General features: G+C 40.2%; 1 protein-coding gene across 4 annotated transcripts in view; it reads right to left on the reverse strand.

Moving 5' to 3' along the window:
- Positions 1-20877, reverse strand: part of PFKFB4 (6-phosphofructo-2-kinase/fructose-2,6-biphosphatase 4) — a 67468-nt gene that overhangs the window by 19758 nt on the left and 26833 nt on the right. For all 4 annotated transcript variants that reach the window (XM_074283036.1, XM_074283038.1, XM_074283037.1 and 1 more), the window contains exons 2-8: positions 15929-16045; positions 14386-14482; positions 7925-7991; positions 6241-6315; positions 4798-4854; positions 3937-4058; positions 1345-1552 (exon numbers count right to left, since the gene is read on the reverse strand). In XM_074283036.1, the coding sequence (XP_074139137.1) occupies positions 1345-1552; positions 3937-4058; positions 4798-4854; positions 6241-6315; positions 7925-7991; positions 14386-14482; positions 15929-16045 (743 nt within the window). The remainder of the gene's footprint in view (positions 1-1344; positions 1553-3936; positions 4059-4797; positions 4855-6240; positions 6316-7924; positions 7992-14385; positions 14483-15928; positions 16046-20877) is intronic.

Consider the following 20877-nt stretch of genomic DNA (forward strand, 5'->3'; position numbering starts at 1 on the left):
GTAGCTCCCAGAAAGTATTTCCTTGTGTTTATTTTTAATATATTGTATGGAGGGGTCCTGAGAGCCAACTTCTGATATAGGCTGGCTGTGTGAAACCTGTTAAGTTACTTTATCTTTCAGTGCTCTTGGTAACTCTTAAGCTCTAAGTTGTAGAGAATGTCAACTTGCCCTGATAGAGCTTTCTCACTTGGAGTTTCTCTAGTGAAAGTCATCCCAAGACTGTTTACTACCTTTAAAATTTCCATATATTTATATAGTGTCAAGCAAGTAGACTTCTTGCACCATTCACTAGTCTAAGCAAGTGTAATCCAGAAAACAAAGAAACAAACAAACAAAAAAACTGTTGCACACACAATACATAAGGAAGGGTGCTTTGATTAAAATTCAAATTTTTTAAATTATCATAATTCACAAAATAAATATAAATTTAACTTTTGAAAATGACTTTTTTTTTGCAGATTTGCAATATTTATATTTCTGAGGTTATTAAAGTTTAAACCTGCACCAAAACTTTTGAGACACCCTAAATCTATACCTGCTATCTCCTTAAAAGGATGCAAGGCAGGGAACTGTTCTATTTTTGTTATTGAGGCTATAGTGCTTAGCACAGAGCCTGGCACTAGTTTACTTCAAACGAGTAACTACTGGGACAGCTAGGTGGCGCAGTGAATAGAGCACCAGCCTTGAAGTCAGGTGCACCTGAGTTCAAATCTGTCTCAGACACTTAACACTTCCTAGCTGTGTGACCCTGGGCAAGTCACTTAACCCCAGCCTCAGGAAAAAAAAAAAAAAAAACAACACAAACAAACTAGCAACTACTCACTGATTGGACTGACTTCCCAGAAAGGACAATTTGCCTCAATATCCAGTGAGCTAAGTGATTAACAGAGTGTTTAGGTTTATGGCAGTTTGGATACATGGATACTTGAATACATGGGAAATACTCTTTGCCCACTTTGGAGATTTTCAGGTCTACTTCTCAACAGCAGGAAGGAGAACTCTATCCACCCTACACCCACAAAACTTCCTGAACAAAAGCTTTGCCATCCATTTTAACTCAGTCCAGCTGGGTTCTAGGAAGGAAGGAAAGCTCCAGTGCTTTCTAGTGCAGACAGGCAGAGCAGCCTGAGCATTCTTGGCTCAAGCATTTCCTATTTGTGGGATGACCTTAGTCATTTAACTTTCTTTACATTCAGTTTCCTCATCTGTAAAATATAATGGTTACTTACTCTATTTACCTTCCAGGGCTGTTGTGATCAAAAGAAAACATGTAAAGCACTTGCTGAAAGGTCAATCAATGGCTGTGTCAGCTACCATCACCGTTATAAGATCATCATCACATACCTGTTTTCCCCTTGGGGACAGTCCTGTGTCCCCTCCTATTCTTCCTTTGAGATTCAGTTCACTTTCTCCATGGCGACAGAGGTAGATGGATCGAGGGGTTACATGAATATTCATGAGGTAGTAAACAATCCGACTCTGAATATGGTCCATCACTCGATTTACCAGGTAACTCCGTCCCACATCCATGATCTTGATATAGGAGAGATCCCTTTCTCCCACAGAGGAGGAAGAGTTGGAAAAGGGGAGGAGAGATAAGAAAGGGGGACCCAGAGAGAGGAAGTTGGGGAGAGAAGTGGAGAAGGAGGAAATAAGAGAAGCACAGATGGGGGAAAGAAAGCAGAGAGAAAGAGAGATAAAGGGAATGGGCAAAAGAGACAGAGACAGAGATGGAGTAGGAGGAGACGGAAGTGAAGAAGAAGAGAGAGATACAGAAAAGGGGACAAGACGAGGAGGAAGAAAATGGAGCAGTAGAGAAAGGAAGAATGAGGAAGAGCCATATTGAAAGAAAGGCAGAGAGAAGGGAAAGATGTGGAGTCAGAGGGGAAAGGGAGAGAGGGAAGGAAAGCACAAGAGAAGGAAGACCAAGAGAAAAACACAGAGATGCTTCACTTCAAACTTCCAGCTCAAACGCCACTGGCTCAAATAACAAGACATTTAATCAAATTCCTAGCCGCTTATGGTCAGGCTACTGTAGCTCCTATCATCACCTCATTCACGGGCACACACTTTCAAGACAAAAACCTTAGCAAACAGCTTGGACTCGTTAGTTGGCAGAAGACAGGATGGGAGGAGCCATTATGGGATCAGACAAGGACCACTAGTGTGCTCTCTAGGCTTCCAGCATACCACCAAGGGGTTTGCTCACACACCACACGTGACAACAATCTGACCTGCAGAGCAGCAGAATCTCTGGCTCAAGGAGCCACTTTTAATGGAGCTTTACTGACTTTTCATAAAACAAAAGGCAGTCCCAAGTTTTCACTCTCACCATGTTCTTCTTGTCCCCTGTAATCCCTTCATCTTGTGCCTCATCTGTGAGTCAAACCAAGAAGCCATGGTGGTAAAAAGCACCTGGCCAGTTTGGTAGATATCATTCCCAGTGTCTCCCACTATGATTTTTCAGATCATGGAAAAGCAAACCTTGAGCCGAAAGGGCCCTTGAACCTCACCCCATCAAGTACAATGCCTTCCTTTTACAGATGGGGAAACTGAGATACAGAGAGGAGAAAAGTCTGTTTAAAGTCACTCAGGGAGTGTCTGAGTAGGGATTTGAACCAATGCCTTTTAGTCTCCAAGACCAGCACTCTCTCCATTACCATGTTCATAACCTCTCTCAGTCCCTCATCTTCCCCTTCTTTTTTTTCACAAAGAAGTCAGTGGTCAAGTTAATCTCCTTTTAACTGATACATCTGTCCAGAGGTCTGCAATTTGCCTCATGCTGGGCTAGACTGCTGAATATGGATGGTGAACACATTGAGGAGGCACAAAAAAAGCTCAATAGAAAAACTGAGGTGGTCTTTGTGCCCAGTACAGGGAAGGGAGGAAAGGAAGAAAACTTCTCTGAAAGAGCAGCAGGCGGCTCTCAGTGAGCCACATGGTACTGAAGGAGGCCCTCACCAAGCTCCAGATGTCAGAGACCTTGCAACCTAAAGGCACAATGAGTGCAAGAGGTGAAAAGGATGGAAGAATAATTCCTACCACTGTGATAAGGTCTACATGGAGAGCAATGATCCTGTTCATCCTGGGAACTTTTCTCTTGTCACCACTAATCATCACAGCAAAAAAAAGCATGCAGGACAATAATTGTCAGAAGAATAAAAAAAAACTCAAGAACACTCCTTGTTAGCCTCTATAGATAGAGGGAATGAAGCCAAGGACCCAAGCAAAAGGGTGAGCCTGGGTGGGAACAGGTCAGGTCTGGCCCTGTGTTTTTCCTATAGGAAACCAGCAGATTCAGCCCACAGCAGTGAAGACCCAAGAAGTTACAGGGTACCACTGGCTACTACCACTGGCAGGAGGATGACAGGGAGCTATTTTCTCATCTAACGCAGGGATCACCTAAGCTTATTCAAAAAATATGATTAGAAAGTGCTATTTCTTTTTTGGAAAGATTATTTCAATGAGATTTTGACAGGACTTATCTTTTTTTTTCCCCCCCTTTTCTCTAGGCAGTCGGGTAGCATAGTGGATAAAGTGCTGGACTTTGAGTCAGGACATCCTGAGTTCAAATCCTGCCTCAGACATTTACTAGCTGTGTGACCCTGGGTATATCATTTAACTCTCTGCTTGCCTCAGTTTCTTCATGTGAAATATGGGGATAATATTAGTACCTATCTTTCAGGGTTCTAATAAGACTAAACATCTTTGTAAACCTTCAAGTGCTGTATAATAAATGCTAGTGATTGTTGTTATTATTATTACTTCTTATCTTCATCCCCAAGCAGTTTAGAAAGGAGGCTTGCCTTAGATGAGCCACATGGGATAGGACAAAAGGAAGGGGCTCTCCACACCAGGCTAACTGAAAGCTGTTTCTTGACAAGTCCGCTTCAGGAGACCTGGCTCTTCCTGGAACCAGGCAACAGGGACACTTACTTGTCTAGATTTTCATCCAGTGTCTCGTAGGAGTTCTTGTAGCATTCAATCCTGTTCATGAAGTCTTCTGTGGCTTCATCATTCCCACAGTCAATGTAGTCAGGACTGCCCAGCTTCACTTGCTATAGGAAGAGAAGAAAAGGAACAGTCAATCCAGGGGAAGAAAACAAGGAAAAAGAGTTCATCTTTTTTTCTACTTTAAGGCTACAGGCCTAGAGGGAGAATGCTTTGTGTACATCCTGTCCTCAAAGTCCCTCCAGAGAAGATCTAACCTCCTTTGCACCTTTCAAGCCAGGTAATACCTAAGTTTTGATAAGAAAAGAAAATGGAATGGGTAGGAAAGAAGGGCTAAAGGATGGGAAATCTGGGTAAGATGAGGTGTTCTAGACAGCCAGGGGGTATCAGGGTGCTCGAGCCTGGGAGGAGGGATGTGGAAAATAGATTCAGAAAAAGGAGGAGGAGAGGGATTTATAAATAGAAGTTCACCAATGGAATTGCTTTCTGCAAACGTGTTGTTGGTCATTGATCCTTGAGTTGTGGCATTAGTACTAATTTATAAAATTGAAAATCTTGGCTACCCTCCATCCCAGGCTGAGCCAGGCTCACTTATCACCTTCCCAAGGGTGTTTTCCTTAATAATCTTACCAGCTTTACAATCCTTCTCCTCCTTTTTTAAATGACATACAGTGTTTCCAGGAAACTCTAGCCTTTTTCACAATGCTGAGCACTAACTGGCTGTGTCAGGCAATAGATGAGGGACAGAATAAGAGCAAAAGATTCCTTTTTTCAGCCAGGGCTTACTCTAGCTCTATACCATAGTCCCCTGAATGTCAAGCAAAGAATTCAGATTAATTCACTTACCACAATGTTGGCAGCAATGACTTCAGGATCCACACAGATTGATTCAACAAAGAAAGTCTGCAGCCTCAAATCCAAGGAATTAAGAACCCCCAAGAAGGGAAGAAATCAAGACACAAAAAAGGAACAAATTTGAATTAGATGTGTTAACTGCTAAGATAACTTAGTTTAAAATCATGGCTAAGACACTGAAATTCCTTTCCCCTCCACTCTACTGTCCCCATGGCAGACCTTCACAATTCTAGGATTCAGAGACTATGATGTTCCTCTCCAAGAGAATAAACTACCCTAAGGATTAAATAGTAGGAGGCTCCTCTTTTTTTAAGAACATTAGCTAACATTTATATAGCACCTTAAAGTTTGAACAGAGTTTCACACACATATTATCTCATTTTCACTTCACAACAACCCTGTGAAGCAGGGGTTATTATCATCCCTATTTTACACATAGGGAAACACAAAGAGATTAAGTGACTTGTTCAGGATCACACAACTGTTATTATTTTGTGCCTCTCAGTTGAGCACTCTATTTGCTATGTTACCTAACTACACGATTTCTTTTAAAAATATTCCAAGTTTGTATCCCAAAGGAATTTTTTTTTAAAAAAGAGAACCCATTTGTACAAAGATATTTATTACAACAGCTCTTTATGCAGTGGCTAAGAATTGAAAATCAAGAGGATATCCATCAATTTAAGAATGGCCAAACAAGTTGTAATATGTGAATCTAATGGAATATTATTGTGCTGTAAGAAATGATGAATAAACTGATTTCAGAAAAACCTGATGCTGAATGAAGGGAGCCAAAACACAGGAGAACTGCAATACTATATGATGATTAATTGTGAATATCTTAACTATTCTCAGCAAAACAATGATCCTAGGCAATCTCAAAGGATTCATGATGAAAATGTTTTTTTTTATCATGATGAAAAGTTAATATACTTAACATATTTAACATGTATTGGTCTACCTGGCATCTAGGGGAGGTGGGGGGAAGAAGGGAAAAAGTTGGAACAGAAGGTTTTGCAAGGGTCAATGCTGAAAAATCACCCATACATATATCTTGTATATAAAAAGCTATAATAAAAAAAATTTTTTTTAATTGTTTATGTATCATTAATGAGGGAAGAAGAAATTATTCAGGTATTAAAAAGAATATTCCTCAAAGCTCAGGCTGTAAGAGGAAGCTCTTTCCTAGAAAAAGCCTACTCCAGGCTCACTGTGAAGCCTCTTTCCTAACAGGGAGAGAGCTTCAGAGTTCGGACAGTGGGTCCTATCCCACCTAAGGAAGCAAGCTCTGGCAGGACCTTCTAACATCAGAATTTTTGTCCAGGGAATAGATCACAAATGAGCCTTATTGGAAAGACAAGTCATAGGAGCAATAGTGGTTGAAGATTGGGCCCCTCGGGTCAAGTCACACAAATCAAGAAATTGGAGATTCACCTTGTAACCATTTTCCTCTCCAAATTTAAAGATGGACTCTCTGCGTTCTCGTGTTGTATTTGTGGCATCAAAAACCTAGAGTCAAATGGAAAAATGGGACTCAATGAATAGTCCTTGACATTTGAAAAAAAGCAATAGAAGACCCCAGATGGAAAAACACACTTTCAACATCCAGTTTGGCAGTAATAGTTCATATAAGTATCAAGAAAAATTGTATATTACAGAGATTGGAAGGGTACTAATTAAGGTATGGAAAGGTGGGAGAGAGCAAGAAGGAGAGAAGGATGAAGCTGTTCTCATGACACCTGCTTTATCTCTTCAACTTCTGTCAAAACCCCTTACCCCCTTCAAAGATGGAACAAGGATTAAACACACATGCATTTATGAGTACAGAGAACAGATGTTCTGTACACAGAAAGTGCTGAGCTGACAAGAGTAGTTCTACATGATTGTGTAGATGGATTACTAGGCCCCTAGAGACCCTTTTGTCACTTGATGACTGACAATATGGCCTGAAGGAGGCAGGGAAGGGTGCTGGGACACATCCTGGAGAAGTTCTAATTTTTTTAAAGACCGTGTGAGACATGGTCTGTGCCCACCAAGGATATCATGAATCCCAAGATTGGGGAAGATGTGTCTCAATAGTCAATCCCCAGAGCCCTTCCACAGGGCTCAGCTTGGGAGTTTTTACACCAACCTCTAGGTCAGGGATTCTTAGCCATTTTTATGTACTTTTGGCAATCTGATTCTATAGACCCTTTCTCATGTTTTTAAATGCAAAGAATGAAATCTATAGTTTTACAAAGGAAACCAATTATACTGAAATATTGTCAAAGTGTCAAGAAATCAAGTTTACAGATCTCAAATTAAGAGCATTTGCTCTAGACACAAAAAACAGTTAATGATGATAATGAAAGCTCACACTTACCTTCCTCACAATCTTGTATTGGAGGTACTACTTCTACTATATCCATTTTATAAATTGGAAGGGCTATAGAACTAGTAAGTGTCTAAGGCAGGATTGCATTCTATTCCCTACACCAAAGGAACAGCTTTGACCAACCTGCCAACCGAGTCACAATTAAAGCTTTCAGTCTTATGAGACGCTAAAATAGCTCCTTCAGACTCAGGGCTGATGAAATTCTATCATTTGTTGGAGTCCAAACTCTTAATCCTGAGAATGGTATAGTTCAACTCTAAGGATGTTTCTCTGAGGTTTCCTACTTATAACTCAGAAGCAGGAACTTTCACAGAAAAAAGCCTCATTTCCCACAAGGGTTTTGGGATTTGGCAGTCTTAAAGAAGGGAAAAACAGATTTATTCCCCATCTGGGACAGTGAGTTGCTTCCCATCTCTTTCCTTCCCAGGCAGAGAAGGTCCGGCTTGCCTCTTGCCCTGGGTGATACGTCATCACAGCATAGGGACAGACAGGTCCATGGGAAGTTTTGCCTCAAGGATTACCTGTGATCAAAGGCCAACAAATACCCCACATAAACATGTTTTTTATACAAAGGCATTCAACTCTTTCCTCAAATTCAAGGGCAAGAGACTATGACCTTGAAGAATGTGGGTGCTCTAAGCGTAACCATGAGCTCACACCGCTGGGTGTGTCTACGTGTAAGTGGAGCACAAGCACAATATGCTGCCATGTATGCTGTGGAGGGATGTGGGACATCACACTCACCGCTACATGTCCGCCCTCTTCACTGAGGAACCGCCTGACATCTCGGAGGGCTGCCTCTGCACACTGTCTGGGAAAAAGAAAACACCTGTGAATATTCTAAGTTTGGATCTACATTAAAGAAAAAATTAAAACTTCATACCAATAAAAATGGTTCCTTCAATAATTTAAACATTATGATTAAGGTAAACTTTAATTTTTTCCAATAGATTTTACTGAAATTCATCTGAGCAAATAATCTGGAAAACATTTATTAAGAGCCTAGTATATGTGAGCTACTGTGCCAAAGACAAAATTGAAGTAGTTCTTGCTCTCAAGGAGTTTATATTTTTCCAAGAAGATAAAGTACATATAGCCATAATAAAGCTAGATCGCCAAAACAAACAGGGTAATTGCTGGGGAGGGGAGCAGGGATGATACTTCAAAAATGTTTTGAAGAAAAGGAGAGACTCTTACAGAGGTGAGGAGGAAAGAATATCTAGGAATGGGGGACAAGGAGAGCAAAAGCAGAATATGATGGTATATGATAAAAAGAAAAAGCAGAAAATAAATGTGATGAAGAAACAAAAGGTATCATTAATCCCTTTTTCTGTAGAAGAAAATCTTTAATTCATCTCTCTGTGTATATACATACATATATACATATATGTATGCATATATATTTTTTCACTTATATATATATGCAAATAATTGATATAGACATCTAAGACCATGTGTTTTATTACTGAGTTTTTATTGTTTTTTTTTTAAAAGGTATTTTTATTGACCCCTTCAGTTCCTGCAGTAGATATGGTAGAAAAGCTTACAGAATAGGCCAGGAAGTGTTAAGTTCTTAAACAGGAACTAACATTGAGTAACATTGGCCAACAGATCCAGGATCTGTCAAAATAGCCAATCTTACCCAATGTTACAATATAAAGGTTGCTATAAGATCAGATATTCATAGATAAGGTGGACTGTGACCTGTCATAAATGGAAAAGAAAAATTTTCTGGTGACTGAAAAGAAATATAGAAAAATAAGAGCTAAAGAGATTTGATTCTAAATAATCAGTACCAGATCCTTTATGTAATTTTATTTAAGTTCAGCCACCTATCCTGCATGTTTAAATTTAAAATAAGATTATTTAAAGTAAGATTTTGTCTTTTAGACCAGTGGTCTCCAATATTTGTTTGACTACTCAATATGTACGATTTACTTTATCTATAAATCATATACAAGTTATTGTTCCTTTTTCAGTTGTTTCCTAACTTAAAAGACTCCATTTGAGATTTTCTTGGCAAAAATACTGGAATAGTTTGCCATTTCCTTATACAGCTCGTTTTTCAGATGAGAAAACAGAGGCAGAGTTAAGTGACTTGCCCAAGGTCACCCAGCTAGTAAATGTCTGAAGATAGATTTGAATTCAGGCCTTCCTAACTTTAAATGAGCTAGAGAAGGAGTTGGAAAATTACTCCAGTATTTTTGCCACTAAAAGTTTAACCCTTTTGGGAAATGTCTGAAGCCAGATTTGAACAAAGGGAGATGTAATACTGTGTAAATTATTAAGTACATTATAAGTACATAACTTACATACAAAAAAAAAAAAAAAAGAAAAGAAAGAAATGACATTTGATACTAGATCATTAGGGAGTCAATGGAGCTTACTGACAATTGTGTAGAAAATGAACTGGATAGACTTCAAAGGCAGGGATCCCAATCAGGAAGCTGTTATTGTTTGTCCCAGAAGTAAGTGAGCTGGATTTAAGAGAGGCCAGGCAAAATCAGGAGGTTGCAGTGACCCTGAAGTAGGGTGAATCAGTGGCCAGAAGTACAGCGAGCCATATGCTAACAAGTATGGGAAAGAAGAAGATAGGGAGGGAGGAACTGGGGTAATGCAAGACAAAATAATGAAATTTCAGATCAGTTGCAACTTATCAGTGTCAACTTATCTGTTGCAATTCACTCAGCAGACTCCAAGAGGAGTACACAGCAGAAGAAGGATGTTGGAATTTGGCCATGGGCATTTGTGCTACATGTTATGAGAGCCCAGGGAGTAGTTTTTGCCGGAAGGGGCTGATCCCTGATTTAGAATGGGAATTAATAAGAGGGAAGCAGGGGATACTTGAGGATAAAATGAGATTATACTGGAGACAAGTCTCATGACTGGTGACCAAAGGGCAGGTGGGTGGGATCCAACTTTTCACCCTCAGAATGTGGGATCACGTATCTTGGGGCTCTGGCCCTTTCTCTTTAAGGGAAATTGGCCAACTTTTTGGACCACGCTTCTGGATAATTGTCAATATTAAATAATTGTTTATTAAAATTATATTATCCTTGTTTTTAGGCAAAAAGTCACTTAGGCCTGGATGAGTTATGTTTATACAATTTGAACTTACGGTTCTTGTTTCTGTACACACTGGAGATGCTAAATGAAAATGTTAAGGATTTTAATTGGTCTTAGAATGTCATACATATCTAAAAATATCTTTTATCATAATCCGTCTTTTAAATGCCCTGTCTCCTTATAAGTTTGTTTCCAACTTTATCTTGATTTCTTTGATCTTAATAGAGCATTTCATTCTGGTTGAACTGACTTTAAGTTTTGAAAAATGGAATTATCTCCAGAAGCTTCCTTATCTTTCAGTTTTTGTTCACTTTAAATTTCCCCCTCTTTCACCTTGAGAAAAACATATTAGGATTAGTAACATTAAAAAGCTGCATTGCTCCTTTTTAAAGTTTTATTGTGATCTTTCTTTATAAATATTATGGTGCTTTTTACTACTTTCATCACGATCAACCTGGGCTCATCTTTGGTTTCCATAACTTTCTCTAATGTGTTTTCCACTTTCCACTTTGTAATATTGCTTCTACTTTTGCTCAGGTGTAGAAGCATATCTTTATTTTTGATAAGATACATATTTTTGGATATGATCAAGCAGGAACTTCCTTTCTTTGACTAGGCATATTGTTACAAAAGTTTTATTTTTATTTCTTTCACTCGGGAGGAAGAAAAGTGAGAGGGACAGAAAACCTAATTGGAAAAAAAAAAGGAAACCAAGCATTCTCCTTCCTGTCACCTAAACTACAGCTCAGATAATGTGACCTCCCTTTGCTATATAATATGCTCATCTCCAGACAGTTCCTCCTTTCATGATAATTAAGGACTGGTTCAGAGGCCATTTGCTTAGGTTCTCAAGAGGTATTTCTGCCCAAACCGTCTGATGATTTCAGAACTTTATCTGATGTCTTCCTGTCTTTCATGGAACTATATTTTAGTCCTATTGACACCCATCATTGCTGAAGATGAGACTTTTTGATCTAAAATAACTTGTGAAATCTTTTGACAGCCACTGAGAAGAGAATCAGTCCCTTAAAATCAGGTTCTGATTACTACTTGGCCACTACTACTGATTCCCAGTTTCTTCCTCTGTAAAATGAGAAAAACTCTTGGCTACACACATATAAACATGAATATGCACACATACTGAGGAAATGACAGCACTTTGGGGTCTTCTGAGAAAGGAAGCTAAAATCTTGTTATGCTTTTCTTCAAAGGACAGCTCCTTTTCCATTCTTCCAATTTATTTACATCAAAGTTTTTTCAGGAAGGCCAATGTTCTCCCAGAAATGGAAGGAATGGATCTTAAAGTCAACAAGTCAATTCACCAAGTTTTTATGAATTACCTACTATATGCACTGGGATAGAAATAAAGGTGAAAAATAGGGTTATAATGAGAGTGACAATATACAAACAAGCTATAGACGTAAGGGATAAATTGGTCAGAGGGAAAGGACTAAGATAAAGAAGGCTTAAAAAAAGCAGGAGTTCAGATGAGCTAAGAAGGAAATCTAGAAAGCCTAGAAAGACAAAGCTGAGGAGGGAGATGGTCTCAGTTAAGCATGACAGTGCCCAGAAAGTAGCATTTTGGAGGAATGGCCCAAAGAGGGCCACCTGACAATGACTTGGGTTGGTTCTGACAAAGGCTTTCTCTTACCCAGAGACCATGGCACCACTGTCAAGAAAAGCCTACCAGCCATGGCCTTTACCAGAAGCCATGAGGAAGCCAGCAAGCTTTGCCCTGAGATACCTTCAAAACAGAAAGAGATAAACATCTAGCCCGCCACTCAGAGACAGCTCTCTGGGAATATAAATGAGAATATAGGCCTCTAAGACCTGAAGGGCCCACTAAACTGGGCCAGTGCCATCAATACTAACTTTAAGAAAATATGGGAATGAGGGTGGAATGGAGAAACCTATGACATACAAAGCTTGGACCACATAGAAGATAGAGAAGGAAACATTATTTAGGCAATGTGTCTACTTGAATCAATACTGGTGAACATCAAGTGGGCCCATCCTTTGTAAAGTTCTTGGGGTAATGTGTAGGAAAATGCTGAAGTAGTAGATAGCCAGTTGGGATTCTGGGGACCTGGGCAACAGCTCTTTGGGTAACCTGAGTCAATCTTCTGAGTCCCCTTTATCTTCTCTATATGATTGACTCTAGCTCCTGGCCTTTTGGGAAACAGTCAGGAATCCACATAACTTGTGTTTCCCCAAGAATATGTATGTGGGTCCATGGTCAAGTTATATGTTCTTCTGGAGCACAGGCATATATGCTATAATAAGATCACTATCTCCCTAATATAGCTGTTTTCTTTTTACCCTTAACATAGGGAAGTTTTACTTGGAAGAAGACAATGCTTCTCCAGGAAGAGAATGGCCCCAACTTTGCTGATGTAACTCCCTGATCACCTGGAGATAAAACTAAGTACCAGACATGTGGAATCTTGACATTTCAGACTTGATAGGTGTCTAAGACCATGCAAGTCCATATACCCTGATGACCTGTTGACAAGATGCATTTCCACATGGAGATGATGGGGCTCTAAGTGTGGAGAAACTAAGTATCACTATATTCTTGTTGCATATTCTTGGCGAGTTAGGGAAAACTAAAGCTCCTTTTTTAAGTATTCAATGCCTTTAGGAGTACTTCATTTTATCTCCAAATTGATCCTGATCCGAGTGCTGGAGTTAGAGCTGCTACACCTCCCACATACATAGAGATTTAAGTATTTATTCATTCAAACCATCAGGCAATTCCCCAAGAATTCAGCTCACTTTCTTCCTCTTGTTTAATTCTGGACCTAGCTCACTCACTGTCCACATAAATTGTCTGCTCTAAACACTGGAAAAGGAAAAAAGAGCAGACTATCATGCCCTGAAGAATTGTTGTCTAGTTTTCCAGCATCTCATTTGGCTATTCAGAGCCATGTTCAACCACACATACTTTCAGGAAATTCTAAAAGGGATGGACCAGTTTGATATTTATCCTTTATGGATGAACCAACATTATGGGCTGCCCATCCGACAATATATTTTAGTTATTTTTCAATCACTTGGGTTTTTATGTAAATAATTAAATCAAATGATTTTAAGTGATTATAGTTCTCATTTAGGAAGCTCTGTAATGTGGTGGAATCAGCAACAACATCATCTACAAATAGAAGCATCTGCAGACTTTACTGTCTATAGCAAGAAGTCTTCTATATCATACCATGAAACAATTTTTTGCAATCTTGTTAAATGGTTGGAAATTTATAAAATAAAACACAAATAATCAAGGGAAACCAACTATATAAGAGTAGTTATCAAAATACTTTTTAAAAAAAACCACTAAGTTCATGAACCCTAAGTTAATTTGTGTTCAGTCATTTGAATTGTGTCCAGTTCTACATGACCCCATTTGGGGCTTTTGTAGCTTAAGATACTGAAGTGATTTGCTATTTCCTCCTGCATTCATTTTATAGATAAGGAAACTGAGGAAGAAAACAGAGATAAGTCACTTGCCCAGGGTCACACAGTAAGTGTAGAAGCCTGGATCTGAACTCAGGAAGATGAATTAAGAACCCCAGATTACCTAGGTTAAGAACTTCTGGTGTAAAGGGAATTCCTTTTTTCACTTTGATAACATATAATATATAATACATAGGTTGTAATTTTTGCTAGAAGAAAAAAATTTTTTTATAGTTAATAAATAAAAAGCACAGTGGAACCTTGTATTCTCCACACCTTTTGGCCAACTGTGTGATGGTAAATGATGTGACCCACTGGAAAATACTGTTTGTGAAGCCTGCTGGTTCCCTTTTCAAACCTTTAGCAAGGATGCCCTGGTTGTACAGATAGATTATTTTCATAAAAATGTTAATGACGCCAAACTCCATAACAACATTCTTTTGTTGGTGATGTTACATAGCTTTGAGTCATGCAATACCATGGTCTTCAAAGAATTAAAATTAAAGGTCACAAAAGGTCAACGCATATGCAAGCTAAATGAGAGCAAAGTGGGGAAAAAAAACAGGAAACCTCCCCTTAACACTAAATCAAAGGTTAATTTAAGTGTCTTCCATAGCAAGTCCAGTCCTGTCTCCTCTTTCTTGGTCTTCCACTGGAAAAAAAAACAACCCAATGAGGCTTCAACTTACTTTCTGATTTTCAAGCCTTCTTCATTGTCTGGAAGAAAGAACTCAAAGGATCTATATGTCTTCACCAGGTCTCGACGATACTGGCCAACATTAAATTCTAAGATGGAAAAAAAAAAGCCATTAAAAACAGTAGGGCAAGTGGGAAGTCCAACACTTCTAAGAACAACACTTATCTCAATGGCAGAGGATCTGCACCCTGCCCCCTCATCAGTCAGTATCCAGGCTGCCTGCTCTGGGATTACCATAGAAGGTGTCCATAAGGCACTGGGCCCTTCATATATGAGGACAGCTCTTCTTGTTCCCTTGTAAAGAACAAGGGGCCATGCTCCCTCTGATCCACTCACCCCAAATCATCAGAGAGGCTTCTCCATGAACCAAAACCATGCATGGCCTATATGCCAGGGATCAGGACAAGCATATTCCAAATTTTATACTCTGCCTCTCATCCCTGGCATCCTTCAGTGTCCTCGACTCTATAATTCACTCAGAACTGATGATTCACAAACAAGGCCATCTGGCTTGAGACATTTCCTAAGGAAGAGCAAAGTTTCCCTGTACTACCAAATGCCAAAACCACCTTTCTAGATTCAGAAAGTCACATGATGGTCAGGGTACCTCAAATCCCACCCAATCTCTTGGAAGTCTTCCCTTAAACCCAAGGAATTCTTTTCTCATGTGTCCAACACCACCACCATTGTCTGGTCAAAATGGAAAGTGTGAAGGTACTCCTTCCTTCCTCCTGAAACTTAAAGAGCCCCTTTCTGAAATTCTTTGTCTGAGGGGAGGCTGGAGGGAGTAAGAAAGGGAAAGAAAACTTTATCAGTATATAAAATACTATATCAATGTGGATTAGCCATTAAAGTTACAAACCTAGTCTGCAAACAATGATACGGAACAGAGATTTTAGCTCCAGACTACAGTGATTTCCAACAAATTTGTAAATTAAATTATTCTAAAAAATTGAAAGCTTCCACTAAAGTCTTCTTATTATGATTCACTATGTTGTGGAGATAAGCCTGGGTTCTCAAAAGTAATGTCCATGAGCCAGTGAACTTAAGTGTGGAGAAACTCCTGAGAAAGTTGGTCATTAAAATGAGTTCATTTAGATGGTTTACAACTCACGGACGGAGGGAGGAATTCCACCAATGAACTCGAGCACCTTTCAGAGTACCAAGGCATAGACTGAAAAACGAGAGATTTCTCCTCAAATTTCTTTTTGGATGAGGTAATTGGGATTAAGTGACTTGCCCAAGGTCACACAGTTAGGAAATATTAAGTGTCTGAGGACAGATTTGAACTCAGGTCCCCCACCTAATTGTCCCTATTACTCCTCAAACTTTAAGATGGTTTCAGAGAATAGTGAGATGTCAGAATTTTTATAGTCGTCTTTGTGATGACATATGCCCTATGACCACCAGCTGCTGGGCTAAAATCGAAGCCTTTCAGACTGTCTAGATGAGGAGCTTCTTCCTTCAGAAGTACCAGTAATGAGATGGAGATGAATCACAAGCCACACACTTATTGAGGCTTCTCTGGCCCTCACCTCTGGTTGGGACACCAATCCAGTTTAAGTAGCGTGTCAGCTTCTTGGAGATATAGGTCTTCCCTCGAGCTGGCAGACCCACCATAACGATCAGTGTGGGACAATTGGTCACACAGACTGAAAGAGAAAAAAACACAAACATTCAAAATCTCTTCTCGCTACACAAGCTTGGAGCCATAAGTCTGGAACAGACTTCTCACACATCAAAGGAGGTCTGTAGAGCTCAGCAACACCCAATGCCCAATGACCTTTGATGTTGTCTTTTATTAACATTTTATCTTTCTATTCACAGGACCCAGCATAAGCTGGGTATATGCTATACATGTAGCATTTGACAAACACTTATTGAATTGAATCTCCCCATTAAAGAAGTGAGGACTCTGACCAAGGGGGAAAATGAAGCTGGTGCTGTTCTCAGAGACGCTGTAGAACCAGCTTCAGTCATGTTTCCAGATGTTTTTGCTTTTTTTTTTCCCCCTGACAGATAATAGCTGGAAGAGGGTTCCACCGAGTCTTAACATAGAGAGGCCCCCAAACCATCCATAAATTAAATCAAAGGAGGAAAATAACAGAACCTAGTCCTGAAGCCAAGGGTTTTTTGGTTATCCAGACCCCATTTAGGGGAGCTGAGCAGGAAGCATCACCAGGGAGAGTGGAGTTCGTTCCCTCTTCAATTTCCCCTAACCCTGCCTACCCTGGCATCCCAGATCCCATCAGGGCTGTGGGCTGGGAAGAGCAACAGCCCCTCGAAAAACCTGGATAAACTAGAAGTCTCTGACCCTCCCCCCTCAACCCATCTCCCCTTGTTGATGCTGTTATTTATGATGGCTGAAGCATCAAGGTGACTTTCCCATTAAAGCTGCCTCCCCACAGCCCCATTCAATGTGCTAAACTCTAGAGAGCTGCCTCCAAAAGCCTTTTCGAACTCACTTTTTACCATAAGCTTTTCAGTTCCCACTTATTCAGGTCTTTCTCTTCGGCCTTGTGGCAGGAGAAAATCTTCCCCTTGGGCCTAAGATTAAAACTGGACACCTTCAAGGATTCTTCCTTGTCATTGGTGACTTGGAGGAAACATCTTTTCCAAGGAGGACCCTCCAAAAAGGCTAGCAGCCCAGCCTGGTTGAGCCAGACCTAGACTTGGTGACCTCCCCAGGTCTGTTTAGTTTAGCCAAGGTCTTTTTTTCCCAGAAGTATGATGCAAAACAAATAGCATCACTTGGAGGCCAGAAATTTTGGCCATTAGATTAGGCTTTAATGTTAATTCTTTAAGCACCTAAAGGTAAATCTCTTTCCTTCTTAAAATTTGTATTTATTTTTTATTTTTTGGTAACCTGCTTGGGCTAGATAAAACAATTTCTCAGGCTTTGATATGCTATGAGCCCACAGGAGCTATCTGCTTCCCTTCTGTCCCTGACCAGTGCCTGGGCTGATTTGCTAGCCAAGAGCAGCAGTTGCTCCATCACCTTTGGGTTTGGGGGTGGACTGGGAACATTAAGAAGGCCCCCTGGCCAGCACTTGCTCCATCATGGGTCAAGGAGAAACACTTGCTCCGCCAGAGGCAGAGCACAGACTCTGCAAGAGGCTTGCAGCAACAACAAAAAAGCCACAACTGACTCGGAGGAAGAAAAACAAGTTAAGCAATGAATTGCCTTCTGGGGCCAAATGGTGAAAGCCTTGAACTGGGGGAGGGGATGAAGACTCTACTTTCTAAGCACAAAGATAGCATTTCAGTCTCAGCCCCCAAATAGTGAATTAACTAATTCCTTCCCCACTCCCACCTCCTACCCCCCAGCATTATTAACAGTGGACATTCACACAACATAATGGAGAAAAGATTAGAGTTAGAAATAGACTTAACAAAGGCAGAATTTGAACCTAGGTTCTATCTGTGGGACCTTGGACAAGTCACAGCCTCTCTGAAATTGTTTCCTTATTTGTAGAATAAGGGAGTTGCCCTCGATTCCCTCTAGGACCCCTTCTAGCTTTGAACTGATGAACAAGCTCTAGAGGTGCTAGCCTGAAGTTATCAATGAGGAAATGGATGAACAGAAAAATTAAGTATTAACATGAATGGCCTTCTAAACTATAATAGGACATAGTACTCAAACACACATGCCCTTCCCAAGCTGAAATCACAGGGTTTACAACTAGAAAGTTTTTCATACCTGTCACTTGTAGACAAGGAACCCGTCTCTCTGAGAGGCTGTTAAACAGATTAACACAACACAAGACAAATATTTACTAAGCATTTTAAGTGCAAAGAAGATGTGCAGGGCACTGGAAGACATTCACAGTTTAGATGTGCTATGGAGGAGCTCACTGATGACGAGACAAGGATCTTTAATATTCAATATTACTGACACACCTTATAGTCTTGCAAAACATGGCATTGTATGAGATCTAAGGGACAGAGTTATTATGGATGGGGATAGAAATGAGGAAAAGATTCCTATTAGTGTTCTATTATTTCAATTATGTTATAACCAGGCTCTCAAGGATGGGTAAGACTATAACAACTCAAGGGCATTAGAGAAGGCATTTTAGGAACAAGGAACAACAAGAATAAAAGTATGAAAGTGTATGAGAATATACAAGGACAATTATGTGGGGGCAGTAGTCATCCAGTTTGGCTGCAGTGTAGTATTAAAAGATAAGCTGAAAAGCTAGCTAGGATAGTGTCAGATTGGAGGATCTCAAATGTCAGTCTGAGAATTTTGGGCTTTAGCAGGCAATTGATAGAGAACCATGTGAGTTATCTGAGCAAAAGATTGATATGGCCAGATTTCTGCTAAGGAAGATTAGTCTGGCAGCAGGTGAAAGATTAACAGGAGGGAGGAAAATAGAGAAGTAAAGATCTATAAGGGTATTGAAACGCTTCTGGCAGATGGTATAAGGACCTCTATTATTACTACTACCACCACAACTAATTTTTGTTGTTCAGTGGTTTTCTTGACAAAGATTCTAGAATGTCATATTAGTATGATTTAGGAGGCCAAGGAGTGTTCTTTCTCCAGACCATTTTACAGATGAGTAAACTGAGGCAAATAGGGCTAAGTAACTTGCTGGGGGGATCACAGAACTTACAAGTGTCTGAGGCAGGATTTGACCTCAGGTCTTCCTGACTCCAGGCAGCTACTTAGCCATTACATTTATATAGCACTTGCTATGTACTAGGCACTGTGCTAAGTGCTTTATAATTATTATCTCATTTGGTCCTCACAACAACCATGAGATGTGGGTACTATTACCATCTCCACTTCCTCCAAGATGAGGAAATGGAGACAGAGGTTCAGGGAATTTCGAAGGCTCATGGAACTAATTAGTGTCTAAAGCTAGACTGGAACTGGGTCATCCTGATGCCAACCAAAGCCTGGTAGTTCTGTCTCCTACATCTGTCCTGGGGTGGTAACAATGGGAATCAAATTGAAGGAGAGCTACAAAAGACATTTCAGGACTAGAAAATGGATTGGTAATGAAAGGGGAAGGAGAAGGAAGATAACACTAAGCCTTACAACTCAGGAAGCTAAGAAGTGAGAAGGAGCAGTTTTTGGAGAAAAAGCAAGAGGTCTGGTTGGGTTGGGTCTGAAGCAGCAGTATAAAGAATAACCGGAGAGAATGGTTTTAGTTAAAGAATAAACCATAAGAGTTGATAGTATCTCCAAGGGAGAGAATGTGGAGAGGAAAAAAGGTTGAGGACAGACTCTTGGGGAATATATACCTCAAAGTGGTAAATGGAAGAAACTTAGATGATCTGGGTGATAGACACCAGATGACGGCAGGCACCAAAAGTTCAGTCATGTGAGGAATTCACAATGGCCATTCTCTCTGGCAAGAACTGGATTTTTTAGGGGAATAGTTACAGATAAAACGGAGGGACACTGACACCAGGAATGGTAAATATGAAACAGAGTGGGAGAGCATAGGAAAAAACAAGTTCCTCAGTGAATTCACAATTACTCAGTTGAAAGGGAACAGCCCATGAGGCTAGGGCATGCCGAATACCGAAAGGGACTCAGTATCCCAAAAGAGTTAGTTAGCAATAAGGAGAAGTGGGGTTGAGAACATAGTGGAGTTAGGAGAGTACCACATGGCTTGGGGGAGAGGGTAAGGAAAAAGACACCATGAGGCAGAGTGCTGTGGCAGACTGACCCAAAGGAGAGCAGCAGCCATGGGATGGCTCACAAATACATTTCATAGGGAAAATTTAACTTCAGGGACATGACTAGGATGTGACAGGACACGGCAAGGTGAGACTTCTCGAGACCCCTACAGAGATTAAATCTCAGGGCTTTGACAATAACTTGGATTTCTAACTGGACAATCTCCCCAGAGGGTGGGACTATGAAGTTAAACTGATCTCTATCAATGCCTTCTCATCCTTGTTTATCTCTGTCCAACACACCATTCAGGACCTCATTATTCCCCACTCTTTTAATTTGTTAAAGAAATCTTTTGAGGATCCCTAAACAGAAGGGAGTCTATCAGATCAGTGCTGAAATTTTAGGGGCCAAATCCTGGGACTCATCTTAAGTAGTGTCTAGAAACAGAGATGAACTAAAGACAAAGATTAGTAGCATCATAAGGGTACAAAGTAGTTACCAGGGCAGAGATTAGCACCAAATCAGTTTGCATCTCACTGGAGCTCCACTCAGGTACTGTGTAGCATTTTGCTCGGGTCCATTCACCCCAATAATCAGTTTCCCTATAAACATATGTGTTTGGGACAATGACCTCATCTTCTGAAACTACTTCCGGCTGGGAATGGACATAGAGCTCATTTGGAGGGGTGGGCCAGGAGTAACTGAAGTGAGTTATCCAGTGAGGTTCTGAGTTAGATGTCTGAAGCTGGTCAATGAAGCTGACTGACCAAACAGAGAGACAGTATCATTCCAAACAGCAAAGGGGTCAAAAAGACTTAGGTATTGGGTAGAGAGGATAACAGGCTGAGA

Source organism: Sminthopsis crassicaudata, chromosome 1, assembly GCF_048593235.1.
Source record: "Sminthopsis crassicaudata isolate SCR6 chromosome 1, ASM4859323v1, whole genome shotgun sequence".
NCBI classification, from domain to species: Eukaryota; Metazoa; Chordata; class Mammalia; order Dasyuromorphia; family Dasyuridae; genus Sminthopsis; species Sminthopsis crassicaudata.